Source organism: Lagopus leucura, unplaced genomic scaffold (genome assembly GCF_019238085.1).
Source record: "Lagopus leucura isolate 7727_CA_CO unplaced genomic scaffold, USGS_WTPT01 Super-Scaffold_100001, whole genome shotgun sequence".
Lineage (NCBI taxonomy): Eukaryota > Metazoa > Chordata > Aves > Galliformes > Phasianidae > Lagopus > Lagopus leucura.
Window position 1 is genome coordinate 91,519,343 of NW_024962262.1, and position 21,771 is coordinate 91,541,113.

General features: G+C 39.1%; 1 protein-coding gene across 4 annotated transcripts; it reads left to right on the plus strand.

Moving 5' to 3' along the window:
* The first annotated feature begins 516 nt into the window (after positions 1–516).
* On the plus strand, positions 517–20,923 carry CD47 (CD47 molecule). Of its 4 annotated transcripts, XM_042867387.1 has the most exons (12): positions 517–644; positions 2,750–3,100; positions 4,367–4,414; positions 7,518–7,607; positions 10,108–10,209; positions 10,568–10,660; positions 11,001–11,096; positions 12,460–12,549; positions 13,837–13,868; positions 16,130–16,154; positions 16,713–16,740; positions 18,571–20,923. In XM_042867387.1, exons 1-11 carry the CDS (start codon positions 599–601, stop codon positions 16,736–16,738), a joined length of 999 nt encoding a protein of 332 aa, XP_042723321.1. In that variant the 5' UTR covers positions 517–598; the 3' UTR covers positions 16,739–16,740; positions 18,571–20,923. The 4 variants fall into 4 exon arrangements, with proteins under 4 accessions (XP_042723321.1, XP_042723322.1, XP_042723324.1 ...); XM_042867388.1 differs by lacking the exon at positions 16,130–16,154; XM_042867390.1 differs by lacking the exon at positions 4,367–4,414.
* The last annotated feature ends 848 nt before the right edge of the window (positions 20,924–21,771 follow it).

Here is a 21,771-nt window from a genome sequence, read left to right on the forward strand (position 1 = left end):
CGAGCGGTATTGCCAAACGGGCTGCTACGAGAACGGCTCGTAAATCTCTTCGTCTTTTAACTCGGCCCCTCACTGCTCGTCCTCACAGCGCCTAGTTGACAACGGGCGGGGCGCTGGCAGCCCGCCGCTGGTCAGCACGGCCGGCACCTCCGCCAAGTCGGCCCGCCCACGCCGCCTCCGGCTCCCCGCGGTGCGAAGGGGGATGGCGAGCCGCCACCGCAGAGCTGGAGGGACGGGACGATGAAACTAGGAGATGACGCTCGTGTGAAAAACACACCTACGGAGCTCTAAGCTTCAGCCGCTCCCGCGGGCAACTCCCAGTTTCCTAGGAAGGGCGGGAGGGGAAAAATTGCGCCCGGGTCACAGCCTGGCAAATAGCGAGACTTGACTACTCCCCTAAGCAGAGCCGCCGTTAGCGAGCATCAGTGGCCAGTGGGCGGCTTGCCACGCCCCTCAACACAGAGGCCGCCCCGGCCAATCAGTCCCGCCCCTCTCTCAGCGCGGCTGCGCCTTTCCCGCCCGTCCGCTTTCCCGCTGCGGCGGCGGCGGCTCTGGAGGTCGGTCGGTAATCGGCCGTGCTGCCCGCTGGCGCTCCGCCATGTGGCTACTGACCGCAGGAGCGTTCTTTGCCGTCCTGGGCGCAGGTAGGTGGGGACGGAGACCCCCCCGCTCGGCCTTTTACGCGGGGCTCTGCTGTGAGGAAGGGGGGTTGGCGCGGCCGCTACCCAGGGGAGACGGTGGGGAGGAGGGGCCGGGAGCTTCGGCGGGGAGCTGCTGGGAGCCGGGATGCGCCGAACTGGGGCGGAACCGGGTGTCGGCTGCTGCCCGCCGCCCCGTGCAGAAATCGCGGTTGGTTTCTTACGGCTCCTTCAAAAGGATTGGAGTGTATCGGCTGTGGTGAACGCTGAGATGGTTGAGTTGTTTCCTTCAGTTGAAAATCGCTTTTCTCGCTGAAATGGAGCCGGTGCGGGGTGTCGATTCGTCCTGCGAACGTGTGAGCTCTAAAGGGGAGTAAAACAAAAAAAAATTAATAAGAAATTTACTACGGAGTTAAATTATTGTAGGCTTAAAGTCCATTCCTAGAAGGACAGTGGAAGCTCGAGAGCTTCTGTGTGTACTTATCCTTTCTGGTAGAAATCCTTGTCCCAGTCCATCGTATTCGATTTGGGTACAGTTTTGGGGTTGATTTTTTTTTTTTTTTTTTTCTGCTTTTGTTAGTTTTTTTGTTTGTTTGTTTGTTTTTTGAGTTACATGGCTAAACATGCAGCATAACGTGTAGATGGAGGAATATTAATTCGTTGTAAAGTGCTGTTATGTACGGTGCGTGTTTAATCATGGAATTGCTCAGGTTGGAAAAGACCTTAAGGATCATCAAGTCCAACCGCAACCTGACCATACTACCCTAATCTGTTAATTACAAGCTCTGTTAAGTCAGTAGTAACCTGTGACTGGTTTGAGAAAACGAAGACTGTGTCTGAGTCAGGTGTGTGAATATCGGGACTTGATGATCCTCGTGGGTCCCTTCCAACCTGGGGTATTCTGTGATTCTAAGTCACTGATCTGACTCACTGCAGGTGCACATGAGCGTGCTTACAGTTAGGGGTGGTGTTGCCTTACAATAAGCAGCAGTCTTTTCTCACCTTTGGGCTTTATCAGGCAAATATAGTCAGACTTCTGAATGATTACTGCTGCTGGGAATTCCAGGAGCGACTACTGTTGAACTGAGCTGTGGTTTTGTATGAATGATTGAAAATATTGGGAAGGAAGAATTGAAAGCCTTTGTACTTGGCAATCAGGCTAATTCATTTAACCTTTCTTTGGATCCCTGGTGTAATGCTGGCCTTATACTTCTTGTTAATCTCAAGAACTGATGAATGGATCTTCAGATCGAATCTCAGCATTGATTTTGAGTCCTTCTTGAAACAGTGGTTAGTAATACCCTTTTAGAATTGTGGGGGGAGAAAAAGGTTAGAAATGGGAGCGATAAAATGATAACACTGATATATATATATTTTTTTTCCACTAGATGATATTGCTAGATGCATTAGTTACAGTGGTTTATAAAACAGGAAACCTATTGTTATAAATTCTACTTTCAGTTTTGTTTGCTGTATGCTCAAATGCTAAGAATCGTGTCTTGCATGTTACTTCATGTACACTCCTCCAATGGGCAGAAAGGGGAAATGAAAGAAATGTGTTCAATCTGCAGGCTTTTGGCTCCACCTGGAGAGAGAAACAAATGGCAACTTTTTTTTTTTTTTTCCATTAAGCTGCCTTGCCTTCCTTTTCTGAGAAGTATAGAGGTAGAAACGTTTCCCAGTGTCCTTAATGAGCTGTAAGGGATGCTTTGTGGAGTGGATGGCGCTGCACTTCCATTTCTAGATAGCTGTGTGCTCAGCAGCAAGAATTGGAACATCGTTGGAACTGCTTGTGGTCAGTGTTACGTGCTTGCAGTGCAGAAACCAAGCCTCAGTGCAGTGTTTCTCTGCATGGCATTTTTGAGGAAGTGTCCAAGGTGGCAGCCTGAAGTCTTACTACTATTATTAATTCATGATCGACTTTGATATCTGCATGTTACATGGATGTTTTTCTTTTGTTACTTCCTTAAAACAGGGTTTTTCTTCTTATTTCAATGGAAGAGTTTCTATTTTCCCAAGTCTCACGTTGCTATGCTTTTTCATCTGTTTCTTTCATCTCTTGTGTATTAAGAACTAATGCTGAATGTGTCCATCTTCATTTTTCTTTCCAGGTTCCACCCAGCTGGTGTTTAATGCAGTAGATTTTGTTGAAAAATATGCCTGTAATGATACAGTGGTTTTACCTTGCATTGTGATTAACCTAAAGGAGAACAATGACAGCAGCATGCATGTTTCATGGAAGAGACAAGGACAAGTAATTTTTTCTTTTAGTGGACCAGAACAGCAAACTTACAGGCATGAGTCAGTTCCATCAGCTAACTTCCTTTCAAAGATGGATTTATCTAAGGGTGTTGCCTCACTACAACTTAAAAATGCAGAAGCAACGGATGGAAATTACAGTTGTGAAGTAACAGAACTAAACAGAGAAGGAGAAACAAAGATGGAACTTAGAACTCGTATGGGTGAGTTGTCTGTCGTTTTTTACGTGATCTGCTGGGAGTGAAAGACAAGATTTTATGGGAAAGGGAAATTAATGACTGTGTAGTACTGGCTGAAGATTATCTGTCAGATCTGACGAAATTTGTTTTCCCACATCTTTTATGCTATATAGTTGGTGACGTTTCTAGCACCCTTCAGTTATTATGTTACATATTGAAACATATTCTTAATATCTTTGTAATACTGGGATGGATACATTCATCAGAGTGGCAGCAGAGATCGTATGTTTGATGCATTACATTTTGCAGTCTTTAGCTGCGTTGGAAAAAAAAATATGAGTAGAACTAATAGAAACTTTTCGTAAGAACTCTAAAACTTGATCTAAAGGCACACTTTTTTGGTGAGGTTGGAAATGGTACTGCTAGCTGCTAAATCGTTAGGATTATCTAGCATTAAACGTTTTCTTTGGACAATGTTAGATTAAAAACAGTGGTGACCAAACAATGGCTTTCTTGTTTGTGAGCCATTTTACCTTCTGCCTGATGCTGCCCATGTGCTGTAGTGTCTTAGCTGATGAATAACAGTATCTACTATACGCATTCAGTCTGTCAAGTGTTCTGGTAGAGGTGGTTTGCACTGGATGTGTGTACTGTTTATCTGCCCTGTGCAGCACACTTTTTTCTTGCTGCTGGAAGGTTTTTCAGAATTGAATGCATTGCACGTGCATAGCATGTACATACATAGCATGTACATGTGGAGTCTTACTTGTCCACTGTGGAATTGTCTTAGGAGATATATATATATATATATATATATTTTTTTTATATATATATATATATATGTGTGTGTGTATATATATATATATGTATATATGTGTATATATGTATATATATGTATATAAAATATATATATATATTTTTTTTGCTCTTAACTGAGTGACAAATGCTGAAACTATCTGTGAATATCAAGCAGATGCTACTTATGTCCTGCTGCAGACATCTGTGTAGTTTACAGCTGGGCCTAATTATAGAGTTAATCGTATGCATTGCAAAACAGATGTAATCCTGAAATAAACTGAGAGGAGTACAGCCACCTTTTTTTTTTTTTACTTGTAAGAGAGGTCAGTGATTATTTTCATAAAATATTGCATATAATACAGGATGCGATTTCATTATTGTTTGTTTGGGGTTTTTTAGGACTTTTTTTTAGCTTTTATGCTTAGAACTTAAAAGAGGTATAAAGTCTACAAAGCAGGAAACTGATGTAACTTTTCTAATTTCATTTTCTAGTTGACAGTTGCGACGAGGAAAAACCTCCAACACCAGTGGATAAGTGTGGTTAGTGAAGAACTTCTAGTTGCAAGCTTATGATAGCTTTTAGAGAATATACTAGAAAATATTTTGAATTTACTCTTTGTATCTGAGGGCTTAATGGAAGGTAAAACAGCTCCTTGCTCCATTGTTTAATATCTTCTGCATAATCTTCTGGAATTTGTTTTAGAGAGACTTCTGAGGAGGAGGTACAGTACAGGAGGGGAGCTTAGAAGTGGGCTGGTGAGCAACAGCCATTTTGAGTTAGTCTCCACTCTGTTGTTTCTGAGCAGTCAGCTCACACTGTTATTACCAATGCTTTGCAATGGTTTTTATAGAGGCGATGTTATTAGAGCCAGCTATTGTCCACTTTGCAGAAAGCATGCTCGTAGGAACTGGGTGGCAAAGTGAGCAAGGTTTTCATGCCACACTTTTTTCTGAGCAAGTATCTTCATAGGATATTAACCACAAAAGAATGTGGTTTCTACTGCATGAGTTCCCGCTCCCTGCTGAGTCTGGAAGTCTTATTAATTTGGAGCTGGCTTCCTTATGTGGGCTTTCAAAAAAAATATATATATGTTTTTAGCCAGAAGTTTGAGTTCTGTGAAGCACTGGATTAAGTGAAATGTGTTAGCAAGAAAATGTGTTGAGCTGTTCTATTTGCATGTTGCTTGTCCCAGCAATGTTATGAGCATCTCCATACCCAGAGTGCTTTTGGACTCCAAGACTTGCCCACACTTGGTGCTCCTGTGTTGCAGCCTGAAATCCTAGCATGTACCAGCAGGCTTTGTGGCTGCCTCTCTGTGTGTTTAAAGTAGGTGGTAATGCCACCTGCAAGTGGTGCTACTTCTCAGCCTGCAGATCTGTTTGCTTTCAATTCATGAGTAATTCCTTTGCATTGAGCTCTGTCACCAAGACTTGCCTGTAGGGTTTGGTTTATCCAAAGGATGGCAACGCTGCAGTCAAGTTGCTATTCAATATCGATGTCTTTTCTTTGAAAATGCACATAAAGCAAAAAGCTGTAATGTAATGAGTTAGGTGAGGTTTTTTTCACCATAAGAAAGTTGACAGATGTTCCTCCATTTCTCTGCCTGTAGTATCTTTTGTTAATTTTCTTGTGTTTATGTTGTAACTGTGGTATATCTTATATGTTTCCTATGGAAGCAAAAACTGTAATAATTGTCATAGCATCCATGTTTCCATCTGCTGCCTTGACTATGGTACCGCAGAGCTCCATTCTTGGGATCCTGTACCAACGTCAGTTTCTTTGGCTTGTTTAACCAGAGATTGAACTCCTGGGTTTTATAAGCCCATGCTGGCTACAGAGCCTGTTTCTTAAGGTGGTCTGTAGTCCCAGTGAATTAGTAGCACTAGATATTCTCAAAGAGACATTCCTGTAGTGTCTTAGCACAAAAAAGTACAGCTTAAGACCAATACTAAGAGGTGTTTATTGGCACCACAGGGCTGCAGACTTGCTTTCCTGGTGTTTGATCAGTTTGAGGACTGATCTCTGTGTCAGTGCCACAGTTGCACTGAGTTTCTGCTGAAGCCCGTTGCCTCAGTTATGTTATTACTAATAGGAGGTCATTACTGCAAGGCAAATTCTAATTTGTTGGAAAATATGCTGCCTGGTACTAGAGTTATATATTCCCTGTGGCAATAGCATAATGCGGTGGCGTGAGTCCAGATAACACGTGCCACGTCTTGGTATTATGGTAACTTGCACTGGATTGCAACAGCTGCTGTTGTAAGAATCATTTCCTTATGCTGGGTGTGAGTGTTAACATGGGGTGAGAAATGTGAATGGCAGGATGTGAGCCAGAAGGCTGTCTTAGCCAAAAATTTGGGAGAAGTCAAATGCAGAAGTAAGACTTGCTAATAAGGATAAAGTATCCCTGAAATGCATACCTTTCACGTGCTGATTTTTACTATCCTGTTTCAAATAATCTGCAAAAATTCATATACCTTTGCATGCAGGTATTCATTTTGGGAGGGAGGAGGGGAAGGGCTGGAAGCAGGGATTTCATGTGGAAAAGTGTTGTCTTACCATGAAATAATGCTTTCCTTCCTTTTAGGTATTACTGTTGCTTTAGAAATGTGAATCTTGTCTTTAACAGAACAGTCGAGCCAAAAAAATTATACATAATTAAGTCTTCAATTTTTACTTAAACTTGCTCTCTATGGGATTTACGAATTTCAGTCTGTCCTCAAGGTATTACTTGCCATTGGGAGTTGTGAGGTATTGCTACTTTAATTCCCGTGTTTCTGGAGCTGCAGGTAGAGTTTTGAAATGAATGTGGAGAGTAAGTGCAAGGAGTATGCACCTAAATGAAGATTAGCCATTTCTTTGCAAGTGAGTGTGGAGGCAGAGGAGCAGTGACAAGTATAATGTAAGAGAAGACAACTTTGGCTTTCGCCGTGTAAGTTTAAATGACGTTATCTGCAGAGACGCTGGAATCAACTGCATTTTCCAGTTCAATGGAGATGTTTTCAAAATTGCATGTTGGATGGTGGCCTGCACGATCTTGCAGCACGAGTGACTGAACAACCCGAAGGCTTCCAAAATGCACGGGGCGAGCAAAGCTAAAAGGATGATGATTGGAAGACTTGAAGGAAAATGAGTGATTTCTAAAATTAACGAAGCAGTGTTTCCCTCTAACGTAGGCTGGTTCCTCATCACGTCTGGACGTTTTTCAGGAATTGTAGCAGTTGGGAATAGAGTAGAGCAGCTGGGGAGGCATCATATTGGATGTTATTCTTGCCTAACTTCCACAGTTAGCCAAACACACAATTTTTCTGTGTTATTTGGCAGTTCCAAAGCAAGCTAGCTTGTGCTGCCACACAATATTACAAACATAATTTCCGTTGCACTGGAGTTTAGGACCTCCAGTTTGCAAATGTTACAGTGAGTAGAGATACTGGAAAAAAAATAGGTTGTCACACAAGACTGGAGTGAAAATTATGTAGGTAAAAGTCACAGCTTTCATAGCATTAAGACTTATAACAGGCTAACTATTAAATACCGTATTAAACAGCCTAGAGGATAGCCAAAAAAGGTGCAATACGTGCAAAGCTAGCAATTTTTGTGTGTTTGTTTTCCTCCTACCATTTTTCTTTGTTTATTCTTTAGAACGACAGTTCGACCTAATCCAAAGTATTGTCATCTCAGCGTTGCTGGTCTTCATTATTGCTCTTTGCTGGGCTCAGTTAGGTGTTATTGGTGAGTACTGACTCTTTAATTCTTTGCAGCTATTGATTTGTCTTCCGACTGCTTATGTGAAGGCATCTGCAGGTTGAAAGGTGGTGCCTAATGTGTAGTAGAATTGATCCAGATAATACACAGTGGAGTACTATCTAAGCTTTGTCAAATAATTGTTTGGTTTCTTCTGGAATCTCCTGATCACTCGAACTGTTATTTACATTTATTTGTTGAAGGTAAGATATTACAGCCTAAAAGGTCTGGTTCTAACAGAGCTAGTCTACTGTATGGTAATGTTTTTGCTGCCAGTGTTGTTTCAAACTAGAACCTTTGTTTTGCACATATGGAAGTTGATAATCTACTGTCCTAGATTAAAACAAGGAAGCATTATTTCACTGTTGGTTCACCTTGACAATACTGGATGATTGGAAGCAAAAATATCTTCATTTTATGGTTGTAAAATCAATGTTAGGGGAAGTTCATTCTCTCTTCATATGAAATTATACATTAATTTCTTGGCACTGGCAGAGTTATAATTTTAACACTAACATCAATGATTTTGTTAGAAGCTTTCAGAGGCAGTGCATCTGTCTGTGTCAGAAATCCTTGGCATTCTTCACACAACAGTGTCCAACATGTAGAGTTCCTTGAGGTGTAATTTGTTACATCAGTCTTTGAGCTTTTTCAGCCTCTTTCAGTTTGCAGGCTTCTGCTTAGAGACAAGTCTATAGGAAATGATAGAAAATCACGTTCAGAATGATTTATAGTTATCACATTCAGTTATCTAGATATACTTTGCTTTGGTAACTTCTCACGAACCTCTGAAAGTGATAAGAGAACCTTCAAAGGTCCATCTGTGGTCAAAGGTTAAAAATTAATACATAGAGATCTTAATGACTTTATTTCCAGAATGTTAGATTCCTGATTTATTTATTTATTTTTCTCATTATTATTTATAGTGATTTAAGACTCTGATCTGTTGTGATATGTTCTGGAACTGTCATTTGTACCAGAACTAGCACATTTTTAGCATTTTGAGAGCAAAGTGATAATTGTCCTAGGATAACTGTGGATATGTATCCATGGAGAAGCAGTCGTTTTACAGGAGTTAAGTTGAGCCTGCTTGGTTTTATTGCAAGCTCTGACTTCTCTGGGGAAAAGCAAACCTACAACCTACAACTAATTAACTGTGGGTGTGCTTACTCTTTATTTTTTTCCCTTATACTTTGCAGTATTTTAATTAACCTGTGAATCCAGTGATGCTGTGCTGTAACTTTAACTGTATTTAGAACAAATGTATTTATTAAACTGCGTGTTTCTTTCTGTGTGTTACCATGAATTACATGTTTTGGGGGGGATGGTAGAAAGTGTTCTTCTTGTTTGTTTGGGGTTTTTCTGTTTGTTTGGTTTTCCTCCAGGATTAACTTTGAGGAATTGAGTGTAGTGTACCCATTACTTAGTTCTGCATTTGAGTTTAACTTTCCTTGTCAAGTGTATCTGTAATATGAAAGAATAGTTTCTAGCACATGTATGCAGGATTTTTTTTCCTACTGCTGCTACTCTTCAAATTAAGTTGCTGGTTTAAATGGTGGTCTTATTTAGGAGTGTGGCTGGGACCCTGTTCTGTTAGACAATGTGAATGTGTTGGATGAGTTTTAGTTACAAGAAACAACATTTGGTAACCCATCTGTAAATAAAATTTTGTCGTGTATACCCTCTAAACTATTTTATCCTAGTAGTCTGATGTTGTTTAACATGGTGAGGAGGATGTTAATTTTATACACGCTCCTTGTTATTTCTTCTGAAGTTATTTACTGTATTTGTTCCCTGCTAGAGATTACTGACTTTATCATATACCAAGACTGTTGGTAAATGAATTTTCAAGCTTGCAGCCTATTTTGTTACTTTTCCTGCTTAAGGCAGGGAAAAGCACAGATGTGGCTGGTTAGCATGGTATATATATATTTGTACTGTTCCTTCTTTTCTAAAGACTTCCCAAGTGCTACTGGTTTGAAAGCTTTCAGTGGAATCAACCATTGCTGAGGTGGCAGCTATATGTAGATCATTCTTACCTACTCATCCCCAAAACATTCTGGTGAGACAGGAATATCACCCTGTTGCTTGCACATCTGAGACTGCGTGGCGTCATTGGGAAGAGAATTTCTGAATCTGTGTTTGATGCTCACCAGAGTAATAAATCTGCTATAGTATTAATTAAATATCAATAATTCACCTTTTTGAATTAACCTGCACCATGGCCCAGAGTTATTTTGATAGCATTGCACCTGAAGGTGGAATTAAGAATTCTAACTAAAACAGTGGTCCCAGGTTTCACTTATCTTAGTAGGCCGTATTGACCATATCAAACAATGAAAGTAGATGAACTTTCAATGGTAATTACAGTTTTAAGTCTTAGGAGTTCTTGATGAAAACAGTCCTATAACAAAGTGTGTATTTTTGTGTGATAATCTGTATGTCTGATCAGTGTCCTCACACTTTTTCTTTTGGTTTTGTTTTTAAGCATTAAAATGTGAAACTGTACGTAAGAAGAAAAAGCACATCACTGTGGCATGTAGCATCTTCACAGTCATTGCTGTTGTAGCTGTTGTGCTTTTTATCCAAGGTAAGCGTAACAAATTTGCCTTCCTAGGTTAAGGGAATAAGAGCACAGATCTGTCTCTTCTGTACTGTTGTATGAAGTTAGTTGCCATCTCTTAACTGCCACCTACTAATTTTGCATTGAAGAAAACTCTAGAATACAATAGAAACAGCACTGGGAATGTCAGGCCTTCCTAAGTGTTCGTGGGGAGGGGATGCAGACTCCACATTGTTTTCTATTTTCTGTGCTGCTGACTTGGATAAATATTAGGGGAACTGGGATTCTTTGAGGACCCTGAAAATTTGATGTTCTCTATTTTTACTTCGTGCTTTATTTGAATGAAGGATTTCTGTTTTTCTAATTTCTGTACAACTGTTTGCAGATGGCAGTATTAGCATGAATCAAATTGGTCTTGCTTTTACCATACTACCTGCTGGGATGCTGATGGTGCTTCAGTACTCTATATTTAAAATGGGTAAGTGTTTTTTATTCACCAACTCCAGAACGTTCTGGTAAGATAACTGAGTATCCCCTCCATAATTCACATAATCTGCATACTATTTCACTTTCTTATAAGTAGATCGTAGGTGCTATGATAGCATGCTGGTTTATGGTATCTCAAAACAAAATGTTTAACTTACACACATAATGCAGGATCCCTGAGTGACTTGCACAGTTTTTTCCCTCCACCGACTGGCTGAGTTTGGGATCTAGGAGAACCTGGGTTTTCTTTGTGTGAATGACCTACCTTCTGTATCTCTGTAGCTGAAACTTAAAAATGACAAGTTTCTTTTTACCCCCCCCCTCTTTTCCAGTTCTGGATGATCTAACACACAAAGGATATGCTCTGATGGGCTTTCAAGTTGTGGGTTACATAGTTGCTGTGGTTGGCTTTGCACTGTCTGTCTCAGGTAAGCAAGTTATCTTCTGAAAGTGTCTTTTTACTTTTATTTGTACCTGATGTTTATTTCTAACACAAAATACTATGAAAATAGCTTAAGTACATTGGATGTTAGCAAGTAATTCATGTGAATAGGGCTACTTTGTTAATGCCCTTTTATGTGGTGAAAGAAGAATGGCCTAAAGGCACTATTGTGTTATAGTTTCAGTAGTATATCTGACATGACTGCATTTTATGAGCAATTACCTTAAAAATAGTTTTTTTGAATTGTTTTAGTTTTTGCAGTAGTTAGTTGAACCCTGAATCACCTGAAACAACCACTGACCTTTATCACTGAGACCTAAAGCACTTAAAAACAAAACAAATAAATCCCAAATGGAGCTATAACTGTTTCCTAATGTTTAACAAATAAATCAGAAATTTGTTGTTAATCTCTGCATGTATGGAAATTGTAACTGAATTGGGAGGTGGCGTTAAGCCACTTAAGGTAAATACAGGAACAGTAAACTTGAAAGCATTCTTGAACTATTTAAGCCTAGTAGTGGCTGACATCTTGTTTTACCTCTGAGAAAATCAACCACTAATGTAAAGCACCAACTGTCCCCTTTCCTTTGTTCTACCCCTTTTTTGTCCTCCCTACCCAAAAGACCACAGAAAACCCAGCTACTGAGGGGAGGGTGAATTTAGAATTAGCTATCCTTAGCTGTGTGTTTAGTTGTAGCATACATACTCAGGTTCATTCAAGGCACTGGTACATCTGATTTATCGCTTCATGAAGACATTTTTAATCATTTATCTGGTTGGAGATTTAAAGGAAAAATTTCTCTTTGCAATGGGTTCTAAAGATTTCTCCATTCTGAGTGAAATGATGGACCTTTCAATGGAGCTTTGATTTGAGTCTTTTGTTTAATGTTTATGGAAATATTTGTGAGGAGCACCTAAACGTTGTCTAGCAGTATGTAAAAGTGAAATAGAGCTGTAGGAGATTCCTGATAGGTGAAGTGTTATGTTCTAGGGGGATCAAAATGGGGGATGGTTTTATTGTGCTCAAAGAGAAATTGACACTCTTTTCAGGAGGATGCTTTCACAGGTCATAAAGAGTAGATGTTAGCTCTTTTGCTGTAAGTTCAGCTCAGTGACCTTTAGGTGTCATTAGATAGAGCCCATCCCAGGATCACTTCACAGGTAATAGCTGCGTCCCCCTTTAAGGCCTTAGAAAGATGCAGAAGTAGTTAGGGGAGGGGTTTGAAAGAAATTGATCACTTCTGTTTTTATCGAGCCTATTTATTTGAGTATTCATTTATTTCTCCAAAGTTTGTTATTTGTCAGTTGATACAATTCCTTCTTTTTTTTTTTTTTTTTTTTTTTAACAGCCTGTCCTTCAGTCCTCCTGTCCGTTGTAATTGCCGGCTTAGTTGTTATGGCTGTTGCGGATCTTCTTGCTCTGGTTTATGTCTATAGTTGTAAGTAGCATCCAATATTCTGCACTAATTTTATTTATTTATTTTAGATTTCACAATTATGTAGTTTAAATTAAAAAAAAAAAAAACTACACTGGAAAGTTGACTAAGTTGGCTTCTGTTTCACAGAGATGGTGGAGTATCTTGAGTAAAAAATAAAACTTCAGACATATTAGGGAAGCCAACACTTATAAACAAGTGTGTTTCAGTTTAAGCTCTGCATTTATGCAGCTGCCTAGCTGAAGGTTAGCTCTGAAAGAGCAAAAGACTTTCAAGAACTCTGTAGAAAGGGTTACAAAGTGGTGTAGATAGCAGCTTATTGTAGATATGTGCAGGATATGAATTTTGAAGAAGCAATATCTACCTAATGATTTCCACAGTTTAGATATAGGTTAAAATAAGAGCAGTTTGAACGAGGACCTCTTGTTTCAGTGAATCCTGGTTTTCTTGTGCTTATTGTCAAGAGGAAAAAATAGCAACGCTTTGTTTCAGAAACTGGTCTGGTCCCCAGATTTCAAAAAGAGGAAAGACCTGAAGGTATGAAATCCAGTCAGGCCTGCTAAGTAAGCATAAAGCATATCAACACTGTGTGATGGAATGTGGTACAGACATCTCCAAGCTGGTGCACCACACCGTAACACTATGTGGACTTTATAATTTGTGTGTGAGAGAGCAGAGAAGCTTTGTTTGCTTCAAGCTGTGAATGAAGGCTCTTCAAACAGCTTGTCAGTTTGGATTCAGAACTATACAATTGAAGATGCATTGCTTCCAGAGTTGAGCTGGTTTGTACAGTCACCTAATCTGCAGTGAATTATGTGATCTTCCCAGTTCAGTATGTACACGCCATGTTTGGCATGGTTAGAAATAATAGGCCATGAGACCAGGAGGAATTCTATTAAAGAAGAATATAAGGCAGAAGATGCAACATCTGTTAACTGAGATGAAGACAGAACATGAGGCAAAGCCTTTTAGCAGTGAAAGTCTTTTTTTTTTTTTTTTTTTTTATGTTGAGCCATTTACAAAGCTTGTATAAAATAAGCACGAAGAAAAATATGTAGTGTAACTCATTTTATAGCTGAATGTCTTCAGTGAAATAGTAGATTGCACATAAATATTTGGTTCCTAAACAGAGGAGCACTTAGAGGCTTTTGGAATTCAGAGGTAGTATTAAATAGATACGGACAGAGGAAGCTGCAGTTTTGTGTTGCTGCTCTTCCAAGTTAAACCGGTAGATAATTTTATTTGGTTGATCATTTGTTCTTCCTTTTAAAAAAATTTTTGTTGTTATAGGTTCCAGAATGAAAGATCATCAAACTCCAAGGGTAAGCTTAAAATTAATAAATTTGGGGTGACTAGATGGCTCAGGGGATTTTAGTGAGATACTGAGCCTTTCTTCACTAGTTCGAATTCAGACCAGGTTGGTAGCAAGCAAAAGTTCTGGCTGTGTAACAGATGTCTAATGTTGAGTGAGTTGGTGGTCTTCATTGTCCCTATTGAGTGCGTCTTCAGTACTGTAATTGCAACCCTTATGGAGTGTTGTGCTCAGAGTTTGAAGGGATGTCACAGAAAGGTGGTGAATGTGAATGGGAGTTTGGTGTCTTTACAATGCACTCTTAGGCATGAATTTATAAAGACCGTTGGTTAATGTTTGTTTTTTTTTTTCCGTTAAGGTGAGTGCATAACAATTTTGTTTGTTCGGTTTTTATATAGGTGGCTTATAAGAAAGGTTTAGGGTTTGGGTTTTTTTTTTCCTCGTGGCCTTTTAGTACAGAACCCTTGATGTTTTCTTGAATTCCCATCTACACGAATGCGATAGCCTTTCTCTTTTTTGGTTTTCCTTTAATGCCCCTTAATTTGATGAGAAAATCTGAAATCAGAGTGTCTGTCTTTAGGTCACACAGAACAAATGGGAAAACACTTTTTTCTACAACAACAGAAAAGATTATTTTCACACATCTTCACACATTTTCTCTGTTTTCTAGAATACACGTTTTCTAGAATAATAATTCCTGAAACAGTAACTTTCACAGAATGACATAGTATTTCCTAGAGGTCCAAGAATGTAAACTTTCTATTTCTGAAGTTTTGCAGAAGCAAGTGAAAAGGAACAAATATAAAGTATCGATAAAACTGTGTTGTAGTGGGGAGTGTGACACATACTGAGTGATTTCATTTTGTAGGTGCCAGCCATCATTCGAGATGCATTCTCAGGTCTCTATTTCAGACCAGACTGTAGAAGAAAGACATGTCTTATTAGTGAGGTAGAAGAGCTGATAACGGGGAGAAATTGATTTATTCTTTGATTTTTCTCCATTCCCATTTAAATAATAGTATTTTAGAGGATTTGTCACCTTACTTGGGGAAGTATGTGGAACTTGACATTTTTTCTTTAAGAAAATATATAAGAGAGAAAAAGAGGAGGTTCACAAAGCTCATGGCACTTCTCAGCTTGTTCTTAACAGTGTATTACAGATGCACTTCAGTCAGAATGCAATCCCACCTGCTTTTAACATGCTCCTGGTTACTTGTAAAATGAAGGCAAACAGAGCAAGAGGAGGATTTTTTTTTTTTTTTTTTTCCTTAGTTTTTCTCTGTAAACGAGCTTTGATATACAAATCAACATGTGAGATATCAGCATCCTTTGTGGCTGTTTCTCTTTGAGCTGTTTTCTTTGTGGGACAGTTTTACGCAAGGATTTGGCAACTAAAGAAATGGCCGTAATGTATTATGTGATGAACATCATTACTCTGAATTGGAGACAGGAATAAAATCTAAAGCTCTGCCCACTGAAAACACACTTCTTGTAGTTTAAATTAGTGGTGTGTCAGAGGAATTTGGGTGACAATTTGTACCCATCAACTTAGAGAAGTCACAGTGAAAATTGTGTGGATGCGTTGCTTGTTTCCACTGAGGGTTGTTCAGCGTTTTTGCTTTGAGGTAATGAACAGATGAGAAATAGTTTTGAACAAACACTTTTATTCTGTGTAATCTAAAGACTAACGAATACTTACCGTTGGTGGAGGGCTTCATTTTGATCGTGGGGCATGCTTACAAAATGATGCTTGATTCTTTCTTGAGGCTGAGGGGGAAAAGGTGCGTATTTTGATATCTGCCAATTTTAACCAATTGCTAATTTGCTTGCATTATTTCTGATGATTATTTACCAAACTAAATGCACAACTGTGGAGTGTTTCCTTCTGAGGAAGTGACACTCAGTTGCTTGGCTACTTTTTTTTTTTTTTTTTTTAGTCATGCTGTTTTATTCCTAACTATTGATCGAATTGCAGAAATAATCCGGTAGGTTTTAGGGGTCACAAGTAGTGTTGCCAATACCTTCTGCTGCCACCTTGAGGTGGCATCTGAGGAAAAAATTACAATGGGGAAAAGTAATCTGGAGAATGTAGTTATTGATTTTAAATTTCGGGGCAAAATTCTAGTCATTACTTGTGTTAACATCCAGCTTTCTTGATTTTTGTAGAATCACTACTTACTGTATATGTCAATTAGAGTAATTTAACTGTGGCGAGCCAAAAGTAAACATGAAGACATTTTATACATATATATATTTTTAAATGTTTTGCAGAAAGCTGTAGAAGAACCACTAAATGGTAGGTGATATTCAAGGCTTACCTTCTAATTAAGGGATTAATTATGGAAGTAGTTAAGAAAAATAATTGTAGCTCCCAGTGCAACAGCACTGAGCTGGCAGATAGAGCCATGTAAACTGACATACCTGAGTCAGTAAGTTTGATCTCTCACTGAAATAATGTCTGCAGCTCCAAACCCTCTGTTCTTCCAAACCCTGCTGTTCCTTCTAGCCAGTGCCATCACTTGGGGGGCTGTTTTGGAACATTTATGTATACATATACATGAAGCATTTATTTTAGTGGAAAACTTGTGATTGTAGCAAAATCTGTCATTCAGAACAATGTCAGAACTATGGTTCTGATATTTCCCTGAATTGGGAAACTCTGATAGCACTTAAGATTCAGGAAACTTACAGTGAGAAACAGATGACTAAAACATCATTTTGCTATTCTGTTCACTAACTGGCATGCTCAGTAGTAACAAATTCTAAAATTAATTTTAAAATTAATCTGAACATTAATTGTGAAGTATTTCTTTCTGTCTGGTCTGTTACTAATCCATTTGCTTGGCTTTTAAAGATACAAAAGGAGTGATGTTAGAATGAAGGTGAGTCAAATTTACATCTTCAGCTATTTATTGTAATGTTTACTTGGGGATTTTGATGTTTAGAATTAGTATAGTGCTTGGAGGGGAGGTGTAGTGCAGGTGCTGCTCTTAATTAAATCACATTTAGTTGACCAGAGAGAAAATACTTTCTGAATTTTTCTAAATGTGTATTTTCTGATGGGGGGGGAAAAAGAAGTATATTTTTAAACAGTGAAGGGGATGGGTTGGTGAGGGAACTGTTGACTAGTATGGTTATGATTAAATGTGAGAAGTCAAGTACTTTGCTGCTTTTCTGTTGATACAGTCTGATAAGATGCATGTACTCTTCTGTGGGTCATGGGTGATTGTATTTGTGTGGAAGTTGTTTAATATTTTAAATATTATTAAGCATCAGGTTGGTCTCACTTAGGAGTTTAAATTTTAGGTTAGATGCTTAGGTTTAAAATTAAAGCAGATGTTTACTCATGCTTTTCTGCCCTTCCCTTTGATGGGAGTAGGATAAAAGAGCCACTCATTGATGCTATAGGTAATTCTGCTTATTGCTGGAAACTGAGCAAGCCTGTCATGAAGCATCACTAAACCTTAAACCGAAAGCTTCTGCAACAAAAAAAAAAAACAATTTGGTAGTCAAGAAAAAGGGCAGGGCCACACCTGGAAGGCATGAATTGACAATATGATAGTAAATCATACACTAGGTGGTCATAGCTGGAGCAAGGTGCAGCAGCTGATTTCTTAAAAACAGGCTGCTTTATAAATACCACATACTGCTAGATGTTACCTGTGAGTACTCATGCCAAGTGTGTGATTCATCTCAATGCACAATAGGATTGCTTTCTAAATGAATACAAATAGAAATGATCTCACAGTTTGAAGGCCAGTCGCGTTGGTATCTGCTAAGTACGTTGTTGAAAATGTGTACCAGTCAGTATGAACTGGAGGAGACTGGCAGAGTGGAAAGTAGGTCATGGTTCAGATGTGACAATTCCATGGTTTGATATCAGGAAACAAACAGCTATTTACTGGTCCATTGCATTCTTTTTTTCAAAACTCTCAAGACGTGAGATAAGGATAAGATCAGTATAGATGCCACTCGCTGCAGAAGGCCAAGCCAGTGTTTTGCTTGGAGATCCAATTTTAGAATGACTGTTTCCACTTGGGTCTCCTTTAAGCTCATGAAGGCCTGCCTTTGCATTTAGCATTGAGATAGGTCTCACAAAAGCTCTCATACTGCAAATCATCAATTTCATTCTGAGGTTTGTTTTTAAGATGGGGCTAAATTCCTGACTGCCTTGTCTGCTTTGGAGCATGGATGTCTTCTTTTTTTTTTTTTAAAAAAAAAAAAAAGTAAAAATGTATTACAGATGGAAGTTAAGGGTTCTAACTTCCATGCTAGAGGCAGGCACATTTTGAGCTGTACCTACTTCAGGTTTTTACTGCCCCTTGAAAGTTCGCTCATATGCTGCAGGGAATAAATCAGGTGTTGAAACAGCACTAGTTCATAACATGGCACGTGGAAGTAAACCAGTGTTAGGAGTAAAAACAGAGTTGGAAGCCGCTGCAGCTTATTCCTATGCATAAGGTGGAACTCCAAGGCACAGCCTCCACTTTGCTGTTGTGGAGAGACTGAAACAGCAGTTGCCTGTTAGTTACCACTCTGCCTTAGCATTCAAACGAGAGAAAACTTTGAAAGAGGGAAACACAAAAAAGGCTTTTTTTCTTTTAAGTTGTAACTTGGGCAGTTCGAAGTGCTGCTGGTTAAAATATTTCTACAAATAATCATATATATATATATATATATATATATATATTTGTATCTTCTTTAATTTTCAGTATTAAAGACAGAGACCGAAGCTACTGCAGAAATGAGTGATGTGTGAGAAGTACACCGTTGTTTATACGCCGTGGCCTTGAAGATGCACTACTCAAAGAGAAGAAATTCAGGAAACTTGTTGTTTTGCATGTGTGGCAAAAGTGCTTTTGATATAAATGATGTAATTTTATATAGTCACAACAGTAGCGAGGGACGTGCGTGTTTGCCCAAGTGTGACCTTTATTTCTTTTGTTATGGTATATATGGTGTGGCTGAGGGTGAGAATATAAAAAGCACTGTTTGCCCACTACAGCATCTCCCTGCAGTATACTTAGTGGTATTACTTTCCAAAATTATCATCAGTCACTGCTTTGATAATGGGCCTGCTCAGCCCAAAGATTGCAGTACCATATATTGTTTTCTTTATTTGTGTGCATGGGCAAGGTATGGTAGTAATGTCTGTGATACAAGCAGGAAGCAGGAATTGTACAAATACTTTTTCCAACGTTCAGCAGAATTTTTATATAAAAATGCTTAGACACAAAGTTGTATAAATGCAGATTTTACTGCCAGCTCTCCTTAAGAGATTAACCAAGATATCTTAATTCCACAGAATGGTAACATTCCCGTCAATAGACAGCACTCATGTATGCTGTGGTGGCCAATACTTCAGTCTGGCGAGAGAGCTCTCAGTGCCTCTTATGTTTTCTTTGAGCAGCAGCTCAGCTTTTGGAGCCTAATTCAGCATGGGAATTACAGAGCATTTAGTAATTTTCACACTGAATGTGGTTCACGTGTTTGTTCACGTTGTGGAGTTTGTGTTACTGGAACCACACATCAGTTTCAGGCTCTCTTAATGAGTGTATTTGTAAAACACGTTGATGCTTCAGAAAAAATTGAGTTGTCCTATCAGTGTTTTTAAATCCCTTTTCTTGAATGGAGATGGGAGTTACTTCATTTCTGACCCAAATTTGTGTTTGTGTTATGTCGCAAATGCATAGAATAGAATTTGTGTAGGAGGAGTTGGTGAGAAGTGAGGAGGCTTAATTGCTGTTACACGTAAGTGGCACAGATAAAAATCCACATAGGATTGATTTTATAGAACCTGCACATTCCATGAGATTTTAGTGTTTTTCAGCTGTTTTGAGAGTTGTTCCAGTGTAGCTGGCTTCTCTTGGACTTCATTTAGAGTTTGCAGAAAACTTCTCCCCAGCTCCCATTTGTACTAGGCTCATTTCAAAGGCACACGTGGTTCTCTCCTAATGATTTAAAACTTTGTTTAGAAAGCTGTTGCTGAACAGCAGTGTAATAATAAAATCCATTTCTTAAAGGGTATTGACTATTATAACAAGTTTCAGGATTGGATGTTATGAAACAAGGGTTTGTAGCCATGCTGTGGCTGTGTGTTGCAGACATCCATGTGCAGGCTCCATCCAAGTCTCAGTGCAGACAGTTTGCATTCAACTAAATGAAATTGAAGTATCCCATCTTGGAATATTCACTCTAACAGTCCTCTTGCAAAGGCTGCAGTACTGAACCACCGAAACAGCCCTTGGTCCAGCCCTCCCTAAAGGAAGTTAAATTGGCCACAGTGTAGAGAGTTACTTGTGATAAAGTGTTTAAGAAGCAGATACAATTTACTTGTTTGTCAGTGGGAATATTCCTATCAGATTTCAGCTCCTAGTGTATGAATCTTCTCAATACAGGTCTTTCCATAGTCATAGCGACCCACCTAGAGATGGGAGACGTTTCTCTGTGTTAACAATTCAATATTGGAATTTAATCTGATTGAGATTTGCCCCTCATTTGTTAATGATTCTTTTTGGTTTGTTGCAAGTAGAACAGTTGAGGAATTAAACAAAACAAACGCACTGCAATTCTCTTGTGAGCTATCCTGCCTTACAGAAACAAAACAACAAGCACGTGTAATAGCTTTATGTTAACTACTGTAAAGGAAATTGCAGTCGAATCTGTTGTGTGTCTCTGTGGTGATGAGGCCAGGCTGTTACTAGGGTACTACTGAAACATTTAGAACTCAGTAGCTGTGTACAGCCTGCAGAATCAATTGCTCTAGAAATGAGAGAAACCCAGTGTGCTGTTGCTAAGGGCTCTCCTCTGGGTTTCTTGGAGGTGCAAATTTAACAGTGAGAGTTTCAAAAGTCATTGATCTGCCCAGCCCTTTCCCACCAGTGATTAAAACCAAAGTTCACAACTGTATGACACCATTCGTGTTTATATGTATGCGTGTATATATAAATGCATAGACATTTTAAATATCTATAGTCTTTATCAAGAATGTTTTTATTTATGAAACATGAAATGATTTTGTAAATATTGTGCTAATATACTGAAATAAAGTCATTTTAAGTTGTTTTTGTCAGAGATTTTTCTTGTTGCTGTCTCCCCAGGGAGGTGGTTGAGTCACCATCCCTGGATGTGTTTTAAAAACACATAAATGTGTTTGGATGTGCTGCTAGGGACATGATTTAGCAGAGGGTTGCTAGAGTCAGGGTTGTGTGGTGAAGTTGTGGTTGGACTCAATTATCTTTAAGGTCTTTTCCAACCTGAGCAATTCTATGATTTAACTTATGTAACTGCTTCTGTAAATTTGGACATAGCTCTTCTTCTCTGTACCTTTACACGATGTCTCTCCCCGGTGACTTCAGATATACAGGGATGTGTTTGATGTTATGCAAGTTGCTACAGCTACTTTTGTCTTAGAAATCTTATTTCTCTTCTCTAAGCTCGTCCATTTGGGGAAGGAAGTTCGTAGCTTGCCCTCTAGTAACTTGCATCTGGCTGACCATCTTTCAACATCAGCTGTCACCAGAATATGATTTGGGAGAAAATATGGGCAGAATATATATAGCAGAAGCTTCTAGTGTAATTTAAAAAATAAGCAGGACAGTCTCTACTTCTAGTCTTCATAATGTTGAACTAACTTTTCTGTGATAAAAGACTTGTGCTACTGCCCACGTACTGCTCCATACTTCCCAATTTTCTGATGTCTGGCAATCATCACAGTGGAGAAATGGGAGCTCAAAGTGTTCTGCAGAAGTGTTTACACTCTTATATCTACTTCAGTAGAGCAGAGCTGCTGTGAGAATTACTAGCCGTTCCCTGCTGCCCAGAGGGAATTTAAGCCACAGCTGTTACTTCAAGACCTCTTCTGAAATCTTTTGTGATTCCCCACCAGCACTTTCCTTTGAAAATGAGCCACA